Source organism: Periplaneta americana, chromosome 17, assembly GCF_040183065.1.
Source record: "Periplaneta americana isolate PAMFEO1 chromosome 17, P.americana_PAMFEO1_priV1, whole genome shotgun sequence".
NCBI lineage: Eukaryota > Metazoa > Arthropoda > Insecta > Blattodea > Blattidae > Periplaneta > Periplaneta americana.
Window position 1 is genome coordinate 26,669,287 of NC_091133.1, and position 18,558 is coordinate 26,687,844.

An 18,558-nucleotide genomic window follows, 5' to 3' on the forward strand; every position below is an offset into this window, starting at 1 on the left:
GGCAGACTACTTACTTGATATATCAGATATTCTTTGTTTTATCGCTTCGGTTGCTACAGTTATAAGCAGACCATACAAGAGGCATCTTAAATTACGAGATTTAAATATCTCCACGTGCTTATACGTCTCCTTCTGCTAAAGGGAGCTAACCAGTTAAAACATGGTGACCGGTAGTTTAAGCTAGTACCACTAAGAGCACTGATACATACGTGAACGCCACTCTATGTTCTTATTTCTAGCTCGTTGGATCAAACCCAGCCACCTGAATGGAAAATCAGCATGCTAGAGCTTGAGCCATAGGCACTCACCAGTGTAGGATATATTGGACTATATTTTTCATCCCAGTACCACCATCAACAAACAATACTGTCAATTCTGTACTTCTCTATAGAGACACAAGACTCATTGAGCCATTTGACTCAAACAATCATAGATTTTGGGAGGTTGCAAGTATAATTTTTCTGCAAGACAATGTGACCCCAAATCACCATTATGACGACATTCACAACCTTTTGATGGCAAGGAACAGAGAACTTTTCTCATAATCATACTCACCCAACATGTCTCCTTGTAATTGAAGACTTCCCCGGAATAAGGATGTAACAAACAAAACAGAATTTCATGTTTCAGGAGAAAGAAAATAATTTCAGGGGCATATTTCATGAGACCTATATTTACTATCACAACCATAAGACTAAACAAGGGCACAAATTTATTCAGCCATTGAATGCAATAATTTTTTGTTATATGTTATAAACAGATACTTTAAACTTACTTTTTCCACCTACATCACATATTTCAAGAATCTGATGTTACATTCTTTTTCCAGGGAGGTCTTCAATTATGTCCAGTTTCTTCAGGGTAAATTTCACACAGTGGAGGAAATAAATGTTGCCATGCAGCAATGTCTGAACACAAGAGTCTATTGTATAATTATGACACACTCCTCTGTTGCCAGAAATGTAATGACTTCTATAGTAATTATGTTGAATAAAGAATATTCTGCTTGAAGCTTTCCAACAAAAACAGTTTGTCTTAATTTTAACTTCCACCCAAACTGTCCTAACAAGGAATCATTTGAAATGAAGCTTGTAAAATCAATTCAGTTATGAAATCTAATTTTAACAGCATGTAACTTTCTCAAATTACATGTTAAGAATTAGAATATACTACTAATCTGTCTCTTCTGTTTCTCTGAAACTTTAAAAAATGAAATGTGTAAGAATCTAGTGTCACAAAAAATTTGTAAGGAAATTATTACTCACATTATCCCAAAGTAAATTTGCAACTTCATCGAGGTATGCACCGATTTCTCTCATTTCTCCACTATACCTGTAAAGTAAAATTATAAATTTGTGAGAAAATTAATTTATACAACAACAACAATAAAATAAAAATTAACATTGTATACAAATAGTTCTCAAGACTATGGTATAGTTAAGGATAAATGTTCCAGTATATGTAATTGAGGCATTAGAAGATGTTGACGTGGTCAGCATCACACCGACCGCCTTTTACTCCTGAAAAAGACCTGGTATTCAATTTTATAGGAAGCTGAATGGACCTTGAAGCCATTCTGAAAGTTTTTACAAGATCGATAAATTTTCCCTCCATCTTGATTGAAACTTGCTTCCTTCAGTCTGTTGTCTATTACTCTATCAGCAAAGCAAATTCGGTCCCATTGATACACAGTCAAACACAGAAAATGGTTTAGCTATTGTCTGATGTACAAATAATTTATCAACGTCCCTTCGTCAGTCAGTCAGTTCTTATTTAAGTATAAGAAATGATTCAATGATGTAAGCAGATTTGATACAATATCAATTATTCTACATTAATGAACCATCTGTAATTTAGAACGGATTATGAATGTGAAGAATTCTGTACAATGTAACACTGCTCCAGTTAATTTAAACATCACATTTAAATTCCAACAATTCATGCAATTTACTGGATTAAAACTACAAATGCATTTTATTTTCAAAATTACATAAAAATGCTTATCATAACCCATTAAAATTTGGTAAATTATAATTATTTCAAATATATTTTCCTAATATCAGCATCAGTTGCCTCCTTTTAGTATCTAGAGTTCAAATACAGTGCAGTGAAACCTGTGTTAAAAAGTCACCAGAAATTCTTACGAAAAATGACTGTACACATAGGTAAGTATTAAATTAAGGTGAAGAAATTTTTAAAATGAAGAAGTGTTTTTTTATTTGTTGAATGATTAATTTTATTATTAAAATGACCATGCAATCACACGGCAACTTATTATTATATAATTATTAACGTCAACAGAATAGCCACACTGAATTCAGAATAATTTGACATTTACTTACAGTAAAACATTTTTCACACATTTATTTTTTTAAACCTCAAGAGGTACGAAATGTCATTTATAAGTTCTAATCAATTATTCTGCTCGAAATTCGGTTTGCCATGAAAATACAAAAAATGTAAGAACACGAAAATACAGTACATGTTCACTGTTAAGATGTTGCCCGCTTTGAAATTCGTAGAAATTGAAGCTGTCCATGCTTGTTCCAGCAAGTTCAGTAAACTGGTCATTTGCGAGTGGGAGAATCTATTCAGAGAGGGGAGAGAAATACATGAACGAACTCCCACCTCATAGCTTGCCATTTAGAGGGAAGAAATGGAACATTTTAAACAATGACAATCAGGTGTCAAAGCAGTGACTGCATTGAATACAACTACCCTAACATCTCTCCAAACTGAAAATATTTTGATGTAACTGAACAAATTATGGAACAGTTATCACAATTTGAGAGCATGGTTTATTCCTTAGGAGCAAACAAAAACAAGCAGTCCAAAATGAGTTTTTGTAAAATAGCCACATGTTATTAAATGAAGAAGAACAACGTAGGCAAAGTTATTTTCGTAAATTTTTTTGGATTGAAGTTTGAAACGTAATGTCTGTGTTGTTTGGGTAAAGGGAGATACGTCATATTGCAAATAATTTTCTACATAAATAAACACATCAACTACTGCTATTATTTTGATTTTTGCACACTCACTTGTATAATTTAACTTGTGTGTTCATCTGGAGAACAAAATTCCATCTGCACAAAAAAAAAAAAAAAAAAAAAAATGACTTATCCCCCTTTACCCGAACACCACATATTATATCAGCCAGCTTTATAGGCTCAAACTATTAAGTTTGAAATTTCTCTGTGAAAATTTTACTAAATTGACTCATTCTTCCTGTAGTCTTCAAATGCTATTTCAGAAGTTATTAAGTGCCATTCATTTATACGTTTTTCCCATTTACGTATTTTCGTATAATGAAGTTTTACTATATTTAAAAAATTCTTTAGCATAATATGCTTCACACTCCTACATTCTTCTTTTCCCGCCTGTTTTTCACCCAAAAGAAAGCTTATTAGATTCGTACACTTCACAAACAACAAAAATATTTGTATTAAGCACTTTGTCAGTTCCTCTTGCCATAAATCTGTAACACTGTGGTGTTCAGTTTATGCCACTATTGCCTTTTCCTTTCTTTCCTCTTTTTAATTTAATTATATTTATCTTATTTATTTTTTTGTAGTCCTTCACCTTTCCTATTTTCTTTACATTCATCTTATTTTATTTATCGGTATCTCCACCTTTTCTCTTTTTTTCTTGTCATTCCAATAAGGCGCGTCCAGCATGTGTCATTTAACTTTTTCTTACTTACACTAAATGATGTGATGCATTCTGTGTCTTTTGTAGTTTTCCACTAAGTTGTGCTTGCATTATATATATCATGGGGTCAAGATTAACTGCATTGGTTAGTTTTCATTGGGTTTGAGATTAACTGCATTCGTTGGTTTTCATTGGGTTTGAGATTAATAGTTTTCATTGGGTTTGAGATTAATAGTTTTCATTGGGTTTGAAATTTATTATTGTGAATTTTAACAACTTTCTTTCGTTTCCTCTTTCTGAGTTTCTGTGAGTCTGGGAGTTCAGCTTGGGCCATTGTTAAGCTTTTTCATAATGAGGAGAGTTCAGCCTGCACCGTCGTGTGTGAAGTATCAGAACGACTGGAAACGATCTCAGTCATTGTGTGTGCACTGTCAGAATGACGAGAGTTGGGCCCCGGGCTGTCTGGAGTGAACCATGAGAAAAGGACCAAGTGCTGATTATGAGTTCATCTGAAAATCTTCGTGGCGTCTACACTTTCCTGGAAACATGGACTTATAACCTCAGCATCTGTGGAGTCACACAAGTAGTTTGTATGCATGCATAGTATGTGCATACGAGTTCTCTCGTCAGATATGAACTTCAGCACAGTGAATTATGGTATATGTATGTTCAGTGACTGATTACGACAGTGACGTATTGGGATTGTATACAGAACACCGAAATTTACCTGATTTATTCGACCTTTCTGTACTCAGCATGTTAGCTTCTGTGTTCTTCTTGTAAGATTGGTTCATCTGTACTGTAATCCTGCCATGGACTACATATCCACATACTGTACAAGAGTCATTGCTGACAAGTGTTATTGTATTTCATCGGAACTCTTGCACTTCTTTAGCGAAAACCATTTCTGTGGTTATGTGATGGTGATTGGTTCCTCTTTTCGTCGGTGGGCTGTTGACAATTACTTTGTATCGAGTTCATTTACATTATATTATTATCCAGTGCACATGCGGTATCGCTTTATCTCCTTGAAGCTTACTGTTACTGAGCAGTTGTGATATTATTTAAAAGTATAGTGTGTTGATTGTCCACCTTCCTTCCCTTCAGTTGGATTTGTTTTACCAATTTTCTTTTTTACCTTGTTTGTTTGTTATCCATACCTTGGGCAGGAAAGGTGGAAGTGAGTGCAGTATGTGTGTGTCAGAGTGGTACTCTATTTGATTGGAGTGTAACAGCATTTTAGAGCTATATATATTTATTGTATTAAAGTTAGTGTTTTACTATGAATTTATTATTTTGTATAATTGTCATCAAGACAACCTGACAGTTTTCTGCTGTGTATTTCCATTTTTCATTACTTAACCAATCCATGGTTAGATCCTAAGGGGTTGAGCACACGACAAGCTTTACAACACGAAATATAAACAATAGCAGGACCCAGTGACACTTCTATAAGTTTTGACAGTTTCTCTACATTGAAGCAATGAGTTTATTACATGTGGAAAATTAAAGTGGTTAAAAAAAAGTGACTATTTACTGATGTGATTACAGAGTGTAGATGGTCATTTTAACAGGTTTACTATAATGTTGACAAATTTTAAAGGGGACAGAGACAACAAAATGAAGTGACTTTCAATAGGTAACTCATGTTTAAGGTAGCATGGCTTCAGCAAAATATAAAGCCAAAATACAATCAATGTCAAGACGGAAGAATGTAGTTTAAATAAAGAAATAAATTTAAAAAAAAAAATGAAAAAGTGTTTTATTACATTATGGTACTTTTACTATTTTTCTTCCATTCTACTTCAATTTTGTAATACTCGCATTTTTTTTAAGTGTTAAAATAAATACGTAAAGGTCGTCTATTACCTGCTATAAACCTTTACCATTGTCATTGTCATCATAATCATCATGGGTCAATGTCTTCGTCTCCCTCATCATAATCACTGTCTTCATTGATGCCATCATTTTTGTCACTGTCATCATCACCATCACGGTTCTCATTACCGTCATCATTGCTGTTGCTGTTCTCATCAGTTATCATTGTCACACATCACTGTCCCTACTACTGTCTCTCAGTTACCATCATCATCATCATCATCATCATCATCATCATCATTTTCCTTCTCATTGTCACTGAGCTAGCACTAATCTCATCACATCACTATCTTTCACTTCCTGGCATGGTATCAAACTTGAACTGATTGAATTTACAACCACGTTTGTTCCCTTCATAAAATTTCAAAATATGCCAACATCTATAAAATAGACATGAGGATGTTACTGTTAAAATATACACACAAAACACATTTACTATTTTCAATTTTATGTCCATTAAAAAAAAAAAAAAAGCTAAAAAAATTAATTTAAAATCGTCAATCATGAAATAGACATTAGTAAAACCTGTTTTGACCACTTACGGTAGTCTAAAAGAAATACAATCTCTCCAAAATTGCATCTCTTACCTGATGTATGCCCATATACCAAGACTTAACATTGCTGCACCCATCACAAGATTGCAGATATTGGCTAAAGAATAAATTCCAACAAGGCCAAACACCCCAGATAAAATGTAAAATATCACAGCCGTAGCAAAGAAAACAGCAGGAGTCCTTGCTGCCTTGAAGATGTTTTTGCTTTCATTGTGCATCCTGAATTGTCCGTAGAGATCTTCCAAGTCCTATAAGCATAATAAGCATATCATTAAGAAATGCTACAACTGCAATGTTATAAAACTACACCACTAATACCATTCATTGTCGTCGACGTCAACATCATAATCATCATCTTCATAAGTCATTGTCCTCGTCACCCTAATCATAGTCCTTATAATTATTGTCCTCATCGATGCCTGAATTCTTATCATTATCATGTTCCCCATTAGTGCTGTAATACCTTTCATTGCAAAATCTGATAAAATAGTTTATCACCATCATCATCATCATTATTTCACAGACAAATATGAAACCTAGTGGCCTGTTACAGTCCTTAGCCAGCTTTTAAAATAGTATATATGCATTACTCAAAATATAAATTGTCACTTTTTTAAATATTCATGACCATGAATTGAGTTCCTTAAGTAGACTTGGACTTACAATTTCAATTCGTAATTGTTAGGAAGAAAAGGACTGTTTCAATATATGCACTAAGTAGTAAATTTATGAATATCTAAAGGAGTGACTAAATTTATATTTGAGCACTGTGTATATAAACATGTCCCAGCAATAACACCAGATTTAATAATGTGAATATATATAACAAAAACAGATAATAGTGCTGCCAACCCAACAATAATAAGACATTGTGCCACTGTCTTCTTGTTGAGCTGGTGGCAGTATTGTGTTCTGTTATCTATTTTTGTTGCATTTATTCACATTATTAAATCTGGCGCTCTTGTTGGGACACTCTTTATATATGTATAATATGAACTGTGCAACCATGGCCATTCTGGTAGTCAAATGACAGCACTTTGTGTACTGTTTATACAGTGCACTGCCTTACAGAACAACTTGTTATTACACAAAAGTATAAGTTGTGACTGTCAGGTATAATATTTAAGACCTTCCTTTTTTTTTTTTTTAAAGCAGTGCAAACTTTTACATTCTTGCACTACAGTATACCACAGATGCAGAAACATGCCAAACTTAGAACTTATATGGCTCCATTATAAAAAAAAAAGACAAGGAAAGAAAATCTAAACCTGTATCTTTTTACCAGGAATGGAAAACTTGCTAACAGATAGGTTCTCCTTTCCTTGCCTTTTTCACATACATGGTTAATCTTCACAATACCAAGCAGAGTATTTTGGCTACCCTAGCTATAATATTAGTGTATAAAATCAATGTGCGCTACAACAGGCATTTGTGGTTTTGTTAAATAAGCTTCTTACATTGCAACAATATATTATATATTTTTTGTTTTCTATTTTTGACAGTAATATTGTTTAAAAACCACCTGGGGTAGTCAGGTTACCCCGCTTGGTATGGTAAGGTATGGTATGTTTCCTTCATCATCGGAAATTTGTCATATTAGTGTAATTTTATTTTAACTGTTTTTATGTTGTACTGACAGATGGAAATATGGATGGTCGGACATAGGGCGGACGGAGAGACATACAAATGAATGGACAGAGACAGATAGACCGACACATGGATGAACAGGGAGATGAACAGACAGAAGGGCGGTCAGACAGAGGGATGGACGGACAGATGGATACACTGATGGACAGACAGACAGACATAAGCACGGTCAGATGGATGGACGGACACTCTGACAGCTAAGGGGGTCGACAGACAGACAGGCAAACAGACAGTTAGATAGGTAGTAAGTAGACAGACAGACAGACAGACAGACAGACAGACAGGTATTTAGATAGACATATCCTCCTGAGTCTACTACTATACCATATTTCATACATGATTATGATATAAGATGCATGTGCAAAGACCCAAAGTATAGTATAATATACCTGCATTTGTGCCCCAACTGTAACCTGCAGAATTTTTTCAGCATTTTCCCTCATGTCAGTGACTTTTTTTTTATTTTGAAGTGTAAAATTATATTGAACTTTAAAAATAAAACAACAAAAGTCTCAGGACTCAGGAGGATATATATGTTGTTGTTGTTTTCTAATGCCAGGCGTTTGACAATAAAGTCATTTGACCTCTTGCACTCCAATATTTTTCAAAGATATTATCATGATCAGCCACTGAAGCACAGATTTTGAGGTGTTCCGAATCCATTTCTTGGTTTGAGTTGCACAATGGACAGTTAGGGGACTGATATATTCCAATTCTATGCAGGTGTTTGGCCAAACAATCATGGCCTGTTGCCAATCTAAATGCAGCTACAGACTATTTTCATGGTAAATCGGGAATTAACTGTGGATTTTGATGCAGAGAGTTCCATTTTTTCCTATGCGATTGTGTTATCAAATTTTGTTTGTTGAAGTCTAAGTATGTAGATTTAATAAATCTTTTCACAGAGTAATATGTAGATTTAGTAACAGGTCTGTAAGTAGCAGTGCTGCCCTTCTTTGCTAAAGCATCCGCATTCTCGTTTCCCAGGATTCCACAATGGGATCGTATCCATTGGAATACAATTCTTTTATTGAGTGATATTAATTAAGAGAGCATTTTAGTTATTTCTGCTGTTTGAGATGAAGGTGTGTGTTTAGAGACTATTGATAGAATAGCTGCTTTGGAGTCTGACAATATAACTGCATTTTTAAATTTACTGATGTGGCATAGAAGATTCCTGAGACTTTCACTTATTGCATTGATTTCTCCATCAAAACTTGTTGTTCCATACCCAAGAGATCTATAAAGTGAGAAGAGACAGCACGTAACACCTGCACCAGCACCTTGTTCTCTGGAGATCAAGGATCCATCAGTGTATAAATGAAGCCAGTTTTGTGGAGGGTATCTAATATTAATTGTCTCTAAAGACAATTAAACTAAACGCCATATATTCACTGCAATAATTTTGGTATGATAAATAAATAAATAAGTAAAAAAATAAATAAAGGCTATAACATCAATAAATAAAAAAAAAAAAAATGCTTTAAACATCGGAAAATATACAAAATTTACTGGGGTATTTCAACTACCCCGCTTGGTATAAGGAGAGTGCTGAAAAGCTTGGGACCATGAGGGTTAACATAGTGCTGCTTTTACTCAGCTTTAAGTTCAAACTAATAGTTCATACCAAGAAATGTTAAAAATGATTGAAGAAGAGATACTATCAGTAAATTTCTTTCTTTTTTTTTGGAGGGGGGGGGAGAAAATATTAGTTTTTTTTTTAAAGGGAAAATATTCAACCTGCTAAATACAGTACACCTTTTCTAACAAAAACTGTAATAATGTCACACTAAAATTGAAGGTAAAAAAATAGAACAATATCACAAATATTTCTTTTTAACCAATGGCGGGCACTTGACTGACGTTATTCACTCACAAGAAGCCAAGTATGTAGGCCAATTTACCGACAGTCATTGCCCAAGGTGCGCTATAGGAGGCTAGTCTACATTACACCTGCGATGAGATGATTATTGGAGAATTGTTGGGATGCCACAGGGGAACCAGAGCTTCCCAGAGAAAACCCCTGTGTTACCTGGACCACGGGCTTGCCCAACACAAGTTATAAATCGGGGGTACATTGGGGATCAAACTCGGGACTACAGGATTATAAGTCCAGCGCTCTAGCTGCGAGACCACCGTGGCAGCTTATATCACAAATATAAAATTACCAAAAACAATTCAATGAATGGTTCGTCACTCAATCACTTGTTTCTTTATTGCTTCAAATAAGCCAATGTATAAATTGAAATTTTGCAGTTCTGTCTCTCCCACCAATGGGTACACACACAAAGAAAGCATGTAAAAGCACAAACCTGCTCGCTGGCTGCCAGTGCCAATTGCCTTGGATACAGAGAATGCATGTTAAAGCGGTAAAACCTGCCAGTTGCTTTCACGTTGACTAGCTCGTCTGATGAAGACTTTCTTCAATATTTTGATAGTCTTATATAGATATATTAAAAGAGACAAGAAAAACAATTCACATTCATCCAATAAATCGTTATAGAAAAAGATGTGGTGAATAACATCACAACAACAATGAGCTGAATGCAAATGAAGATAGATTTCTTCAGTATACCAGAACGACTTTGGAAACATTTTAAATACAATAGAACATCTTTTAAGCAAAAATTGATGTAAGTGACGTCTATGGTAGTAGACTTGTTTCTTTACCACGTTTTCTACTTGTTTTCTTTTGTAAATATTGAAGCTTCTGCCTTTCAATATGTAGCAGAGAATCAATGAATATATCGTTGGTCTATGTCTTTTTTTTTTTTTCTGTAACAGATACACAAGAGGATTCCAAAATTGTAGCACTATCAAAAACTATGACGCATTAGGCCGTGAGTCAACGTTCTTTGAAAAAAAATTAGAGCCTAATATCACTAAAATCCTCTCTTTATGGTGAGCGTGAGGATGGCATTGCACTACGAGGTCACTGAATTCAGTCGCTGCCGAGAATTGTCTCAGCTGACGTACCAGGAGCTACAGAAACTGCTCAAATATCCTAGACTCACTACATCTTAAGGAACTTCAAAGCTTCAAAGTGTGACCATTTTACTGTGTGACCGCTGCATTTACCAGGGTCTCCACATCGGGAGGGTGGAATTTTCCTAAGTCCTACAGCAAATTGTTATTTAGTCAAGTGTCCGAAGACAGGTATGATCCTCATTAAGTGAAACCATTAAGGTATCATCACGAGGAAACTAAGCCATAAAGAGGTATAGTGGACAGTTTCTTTCCCCATCCTTTGTATACATCGCAGGCTAGAAACATACTACACTAATTGACGGCAAACTAATCTCTTATAATATACTTCCACTTCTTCTTCAGCTTTGTTTCTAAAAAGAAAACAAGTGAGAAATTAGCTCTAATGTAGCATTTTCGTAAGCAAACAAATCAACAATTGAAGCGTTGAAAAAACTAACTTAACAAATCATATGATAAGATTGTTCAGAAAACATTTTTAAAAATGTAATCCTATCTTACCCATAGAGAAAAATGTTTGTAAAATATTGTAAAGAAATTCACCACTTAAAGGTTTCTAATAGTCTGCTTAGTCTAATTTTCCCATCAGAATCATATAAACCTTTTAAAAATAAATTTTTGTGACCTGTGATGTTTAATTTTTTTTTTTATTTTAGTAGGTCATTTTACGACGCTTTATCAACATCTCAGGTTATTTAGCATCTGAATGAGATGACGGTGATAATGCTGGTGAAATGAGTCCAGGGTCCAACACCGAAAGTTACCCAGCATTTATTTACTCATATTGGGTTGAGGGAAAACCCCGGAAAAAACCTCAACCAGGTAACTTGCCCCAAACGGGAATCGAACCCGGGCCACCTGGTTTCGCGGCTAGACACGCTAACCGTTACTCCATAGGTGTGGACATGTTTAATTTGGAAACCCCTCAATTACTGTAAAACATATTCTTTTCTTATCTTTAGATATCTTACTTCCGGCTTCATTTCTGCACTTATTGCTTTTCAACAATTTTCCATTACATTCCTATTTCTATGACACTAATTGTCTTTTTATCCCATACTGTAGGTTTATTATAAACAATAGCAAGGGCTCAAATAGCCATAGTAGCTGACGAGTCCTTTTTAAACCCCATTAACCATTAACTAACTATAAACAGTAGCAATTAATGCATCATTATCCATTTTACTTTCTTCTGTGTACCGACAATAATAATAATGTAAATTTATTCCAACTCAACAATGTAACTTTTATTTCAAAACAATAATAATCACTTTCTACAATTTAATTCTGCTTTCGTCAACAATGGGATTTCCACTCCACACAGTAACACAGTATTCGTTATTGCACTCCACAGACGACAATGACAATTTACTTGAAGTATTGAGAACAACAATGTACTGCTAATTTTAACTAATGTTCACAAAGCACTATTTACAAATCAGAACTGCCAGTTCTCAGTTCGTTTGCCCTGGTTAGTTCTTCTAGCTCAGTCACTCGAGTTCACAGTATCTCGAACCACAGACCTTCAGAGACAATCCGCTGAACTTCGAACTCAGGTCCCCCAACTGCGGTCCACTGCACTCAAACTCAGGACTTCTGGATCCACAGTTACGGACACAACTCAAGTCGAACTTAGGTCTCAACGCTGGCTTCACTGCTACACAAGACTGGCTGGCTTGCTGTCCACTGACTATAACAACGCTCAAGTTCACTAGCATCTCGTAATTTATAACCCATCATAGTTACGAGAAAGTACGATTGCTCGAAATTTCCAGAAGATGGCGCCTATCTAGGCTTCTCTGGATTTCTCTCCTCAGTCACCAGCTGCTTTACTCCCCCCTCTCTGCCGCGGACTAGAGTGCCATCGCTCCTCTTATGTCGAGCCCCTCCAGACCCTAGCGGCTGCAGCCCTCTTTGACGCGTTTTCTCGTGCGCACCGCCCTCTGCGAGACGCGTGATCAAGCCTCGACTTGGCTGTCACAATAATAATAATAATAACAACAACAATGGCTTTATTTAACCTGGCACAGTTAAGACCGTAGGGCCTTCTCTTACACTCAACCAGGATATATAGAATATAGGCATCATCAACCAATGAGCAGGAATTAACAATTCATTCCAGTAAACTTGTAGGTGCTTGTTGCACGTGCTGACAAGTACGACCTGTACCCTTTCTGTTTGGATCTCATTAATTAACATGCAGCACTTCTTGGTGCACGTAAGCGTATGTTAGTGCTGGTAACCTGAAAGAAGGAAACCTGCTTTCTTTGTGTGCGTACCCAATGGTTGGTTTGAGGCAGGTACACCACTACCACTAAGGCCAACACATCATTGAATTAAATAATCTGGCCTAAATCTTAGTAAACGTCAATTCCCAACTCTCCTATTCCCCTAAACCTTCCAATGTTTCTATTTGCAAGTCATGAATCAATAACAGAATTTTAGAAAAGGACAATTGTTTCCCTTTGAAAGAAAAATTAACAGATGATAATGTACAGTGGGGAACATAACTGTTAACAAGCAAAAATGTTGTTTCAAGGTCTCTTGCACAGTTCTTAAGAGGCTATAGTTTTAATTCCTTCTCAGTAGAGATGTGTAATATTTAAACAAAAAAGCAAAAAGAATATTTGTCATATTATGAACTAAAGTGTTTTGTCTCGGAGCATGCGCAGTGTGGCATTCTTTGAGTTAGAAAATACTCAAGTCACTTAACTATTATGTTCCCCATTTTACATTATGTAAATCACATAAAGGAGCACTATTACATGACAGCTGCAAAAATAACATATAACTTACTACAGAATATTTCACAGATGCGAAATAATAATGCATCAACAAATCTATGAACTATGTATACTTGACAATCAACATATTCAAATATCATTCATATTTCAAACAGGAAATATGAGGATGTAAAGACAATGGTATTAACACAAAGAAAAGAAAAATTTGGATACTATACGAAAAAAAAATAATCACCTTATCTAGTTTCTCCTTATATGATTCTGAAAAACTCTCTCCTCCCATTTTGCGTTTTGTAACAAACTGATGTAATGCCTTTTCTTTAATTCTTTGGTGTTCAGCTTCAAGATGTGCAGTACTCAAATACGGTTTGGCACCTCCACAAACACCTTCCATCATAATTGTGTAAGTGTCCCTTGCTGCTGCTACGGCAGCCAGATTGTTGGCTTCTGCTGTAGCCTACAATAAGTAACACACACTGTTAAAAAACACGTAGAAAAATTGTATTAATAAAAAAAAGTCACACTCAGAATTTTTCTGTATTATATTCCACATATGACTGCCACCCCTAAATCGTAGGTCTCCTTACTTATAGTACAAAACGAACAGTATACCAAGTCAACAATTAAAACGAAAAAAAAAAAAAAAATTATTAAATACAAATGGTATATGGACTAGGCCTGATAGTTAACAAGAAGATTTTAAATAAGTCGCCTGCATAATATTATTCAAAACTTTGAAAGAAAAATATCTGAAATAATGAGTACATACAATCTTCACACTAAAAACAATAATCTATACTTCGTTTCTGAAAATGTATGGAAACATATTTTTTGTAGAAAGACATATTCTAAATTACGATCAAAATCATAATGCAGCACATTTCCCATACATTATTTCTGAATATGATGCTTCAACTCTAAGGTAAGTTTCCATATTATATAACAACATGATACTAAGACTACAAGATAGGATACTGCATTGTGCGGAATTGATTTGCTCTGTGCATGACATCATCAAGTGAATAGCATTGGCAATCAGCACTCCTTATACTGTAAATACTTTAACTTCATATCCTCAGCCTATGTTGTGCTTGTTTCAGTGTGTGTTTATGGTGAATGAATTCAGAATAGTGATGTGTGTAACAACCCTGACAAAAAATCTGAGGCAAGAAATGCTGTAACAAGACGAATTTAATATTAATAATCCGCGAAAATTTGTAGTATACATTTTAGATCTCATCAATACATGTGGAATTTAAAAAGTGAACTTTTAAATTATGAATTAATGTACAGAGCAGCTTAAAAAATGATGCCTTTCCTACTGAGCACTTATCAAAAAGTGATTCTAGGATCTTTCGACTGCCAAGAGAATTGTTCGAAGTGAGAATAGAGAAAGGAAGAAAGTTGTAAGAGAAGTGCTGTCAGATGAACCTCTAGCATCGATGGATACTACTGGAGAAAATTTTATCAATACTATGGATTCATTGCCATCTTACGATATACAGCTAACAAAACGTGAAGAAGCTGATAAATATAATTATTACAAGAGGAATTAAATGCAACAAAATCATAATATGTTAATTTACTAAACAAAATGTCTCAACTCAAAATGAAAATTATAACTAAAGCAGCAAATTAAGTACACCTATATGGGAAAAAATATTTACTCCTGGCCAAATCCCAAAAAATGAAAAAAAATGCATCATTAGAATCACATTATTAATCAAGCCAGTTTATAAACTCACATTTGGGCTCAAATTTTATTTTTGGGACATGATTATAACCAGGGAAAGGATTTATATGTAAATACATATTTACTTATAAAGCTAATATAATTTATATTTTGCATTATCTTTATGTTTCACAATGTGTAGGATTGAAAAATCCTACTTTTATTTTCCATATTTTTCCATATTTTAGAGTTTAGTACATATTTTCGTTAATTTCCATATATTTTCCATATTTCATATAAAACAGTCCATATTATATTAGGTTTAACAATAAAACAAAACAAAATTCCATTAACTTTTAAAAATACATTTCAACAATAGAGATTTAAACACATGTTCAGTAATCCCTTTAACATCAGAGTTATTTGAAAATTAGCAGTCCTATCAACAATGGGAAAGTAAGTTACAAAACTGTATTAATTTAATTTAAAATTTTTAACAGACTTCAGTTGTGCAGCTCAACAGTTAAATGCCAGTCAGAGTACACATAGGTTCAGTTTTGTAAATCATACTATAAAGACGGTAAATATGCCAAAAGTACGTCATTCAGTCAATTTAAAATCAAAACTAACAAGTTACATTTCAGAATTTAAAGAAGATGGTTTATCAACTGACAATAAAATATTATTTTGTAATTTGTGTCAGTGTGCAGTATCATCTACACAAAAGTTCCTGGTGCAACAACACATTACAACTAGTAAACATCAGGCCAACAAACAACTAAATTCCAAGCAGAGACAATTGTTTTTAACACAACCAACAACATCGAATGTAAGATCTGAGTTTAACATCGACCTGTGCCGTTCTCTCATCTCTGCTGATATTCCTCTCTACAAACTAAAGAATAAGGTCTTCAGGGAATTCCTTGAAAAATATACTCAACATACAATCCCGGATGAGTCAACACTTAGGAAGACGTATGCTCCATCCATCTACGATGAGACAATACAGAAGATAAGAGATGAAATTAAAGATAGTTCAATTTGGGTTTCCATTGATGAGACTCCCGACAAAGAAGGTAGACTTGTTGGTAATGTAGTTATCGGTTTGTTAAGTGAACAATATTCTGAACGAATTCTTTTACATTGTGATGTTCTAGAAAAGTGCAATAACAAAACTATAGTTAAACTGTTCAACGAAGCTATGGGTATCCTGTGGCCAAAGGGTATTATGTACGATAATGTGTTATTCTTTATTAGCGATGCTGCCCCTTATATGGTCAAAGCTGGACAAGCATTATCTGTTGTATATCCTAAATTGACTCATTTTACTTGTGTGGCGCATGCATTTCATCGTGTGGCAGAAGTGGTCAGAGACAATTTCCCTAAAGTAGATTTGTTGATTTCATCAGTGAAAAAAGTATTTCTCAAAGCTCCCAGTAGAGTTAACGTGTTGAAAGAAATGTACCCTGAAATTCCATTGCCACCAAAGCCAATTTTAACTAGATGGGGTACATGGCTAGAAGCAGTTGAATATTATGCCGAACATATAGACTCTATTAACAATGTTCTCCTTGCATTGGACTCTGAAGATGCAGTCTCAATTGATACTGCGAAAACAGTTACCTGTGACATAAGTGTGAAGAATGACTTAGCTCACATTCAGCATACATTTTCATGCATCATAAAAACGCTCAAAAGTCTCCAAAATAGGCACCTTTCACTATCTGAAAGTTTTGAAATTATAAATAGTACTGTGGAACAACTGAATCGTGGTAGAGGTAAAGTTGCAGATGCAGTAAGAGCTAAGGTGGACACTGTACTTTCAAAAAACCCTGGATATGAAGAACTACAAAAGGTTGTTGCTGTGATGAGTGGTGAATCAACAGTGAAGATTAACTTGGACTTATCCCCAGCAGACATTGTGAAATTGAATTATGTACCAGTTACTTCTTGTGACGTCGAACGCTCTTTTAGTCAGTATAAATCTATCCTCAGAGACAATAGAAGAAGATTCACTTTTCAGCACTTGAAAGAAATGTTTGTAACCTATTGTTATGGTAACAGACAATAAAAATTGTGTTTTGTTGAAACTACATTGGAAGATAAGGTACGTCCATTATATTTTTTGTTTAGTTTGATTAAAATGTACCAATATTTAACGTACATAGTCATTTTTTTATAATTTTAAGTCCATATTTAATTCCATATTTTGGTAAAAATCCATATTTAATTCCATATTTTGGTAAAAATAACTACATATATATTTACATATTTCATATATTTTTAGTCCATATAAATCCGTTCCCTGATTATAACAAATAACTGAATATTTGTTATTGCACAATATGTGCATCCTTTCTTCTTTTTCATTTAATTCCATTTGATATAAGAAGTGGAATGAAGGAAATAGGCTCGGAAGAACGGGATTGGGAGACAAGAAAAGAATGGAGGAAGAAAAGAATTTAAACACTTTGGATACAGGAAGATGTAGTTTACATTGTAACCCTGTTAATGATGATATTTTAATGTAAGTGGTTGAGGGAAAGAGAAGGTCGGATGGCCTTATCTCCACTAAATTAAATAAATAAATACTATTCACTGTATCTTCTCTCACAAAATAAATTCAGTATGTTATGTATTATTAATTAACACATTAACAAACACAATACATCAGTGCCGATTCCAAATACAGTACTTAATTCGTGAAGAAATAAATCATAGTAAGAAGAAGTGGCCAACTTAGCTGATGTTTATCACCAAACAGTTTTTAAACTGATCAACTTGGCTGACAATGTTCATCACAAGCATTTTTTATACTAAGAACAGGACAAAAACAATAGGTCAGTTTGCTTTTTCTCGTCTAGAAATAAGCTCATACAATTTTGAGTATCATAATGTAAGTAAGTATTAACATAAAGATTTAAAGATTAACAGCATTTTCCATTTTTTCTGAAAATTTTGTAAACAAAGCCAATAATGAAAAGTAATTAATATTTAATACAAAGCTCAACTTAGCGTACTTATTCCTACAAATGAAACATGTGTAGCACCTGTTTATTAATTTAAAGAACCTTCTTTCTCTATACACTGTCGTTCAAAATGTCTGGTAACTAATTCCATTCAACTGTCATTCAAAATATTTAATAATCAATAAACATCAACAGGAAATTAAGCAATCCCTATAAATACAAATAGTGAATTTAAAGTTTCTTTTTTAACTGGGGGATGTGTTTAATCCAATATTAAAATACTAAGTGTAATGCAAAAAATTCTACAGTATAAAGAGACTAAATTATTTTTCTCATGTACAGTACCACAAAAGCAGCGCAATTCACACGATAACATTCGTTGTCTGTCTTTTGAACCCGGACCTTCATGAGGAGATCCATCTTGTCCATCTTTATATATTTGTGATTGAAAATCTGTATTT

General features: G+C 34.2%; 1 protein-coding gene across 6 annotated transcripts in view; it reads right to left on the reverse strand.

Annotated features, from left to right (window-relative positions):
- The window catches only part of atl (atlastin GTPase), a 174,555-nt gene that overhangs the window by 13,323 nt on the left and 142,674 nt on the right, over positions 1-18,558 (reverse strand). For all 6 annotated transcript variants that reach the window (XM_069817415.1, XM_069817412.1, XM_069817417.1 and 3 more), the window contains 3 exons: positions 13,692-13,913; positions 6,114-6,328; positions 1,266-1,332 (listed from right to left, as the gene is read on the reverse strand). In XM_069817415.1, coding sequence (XP_069673516.1) covers positions 1,266-1,332; positions 6,114-6,328; positions 13,692-13,913 — 504 coding nt within the window. The remainder of the gene's footprint in view (positions 1-1,265; positions 1,333-6,113; positions 6,329-13,691; positions 13,914-18,558) is intronic.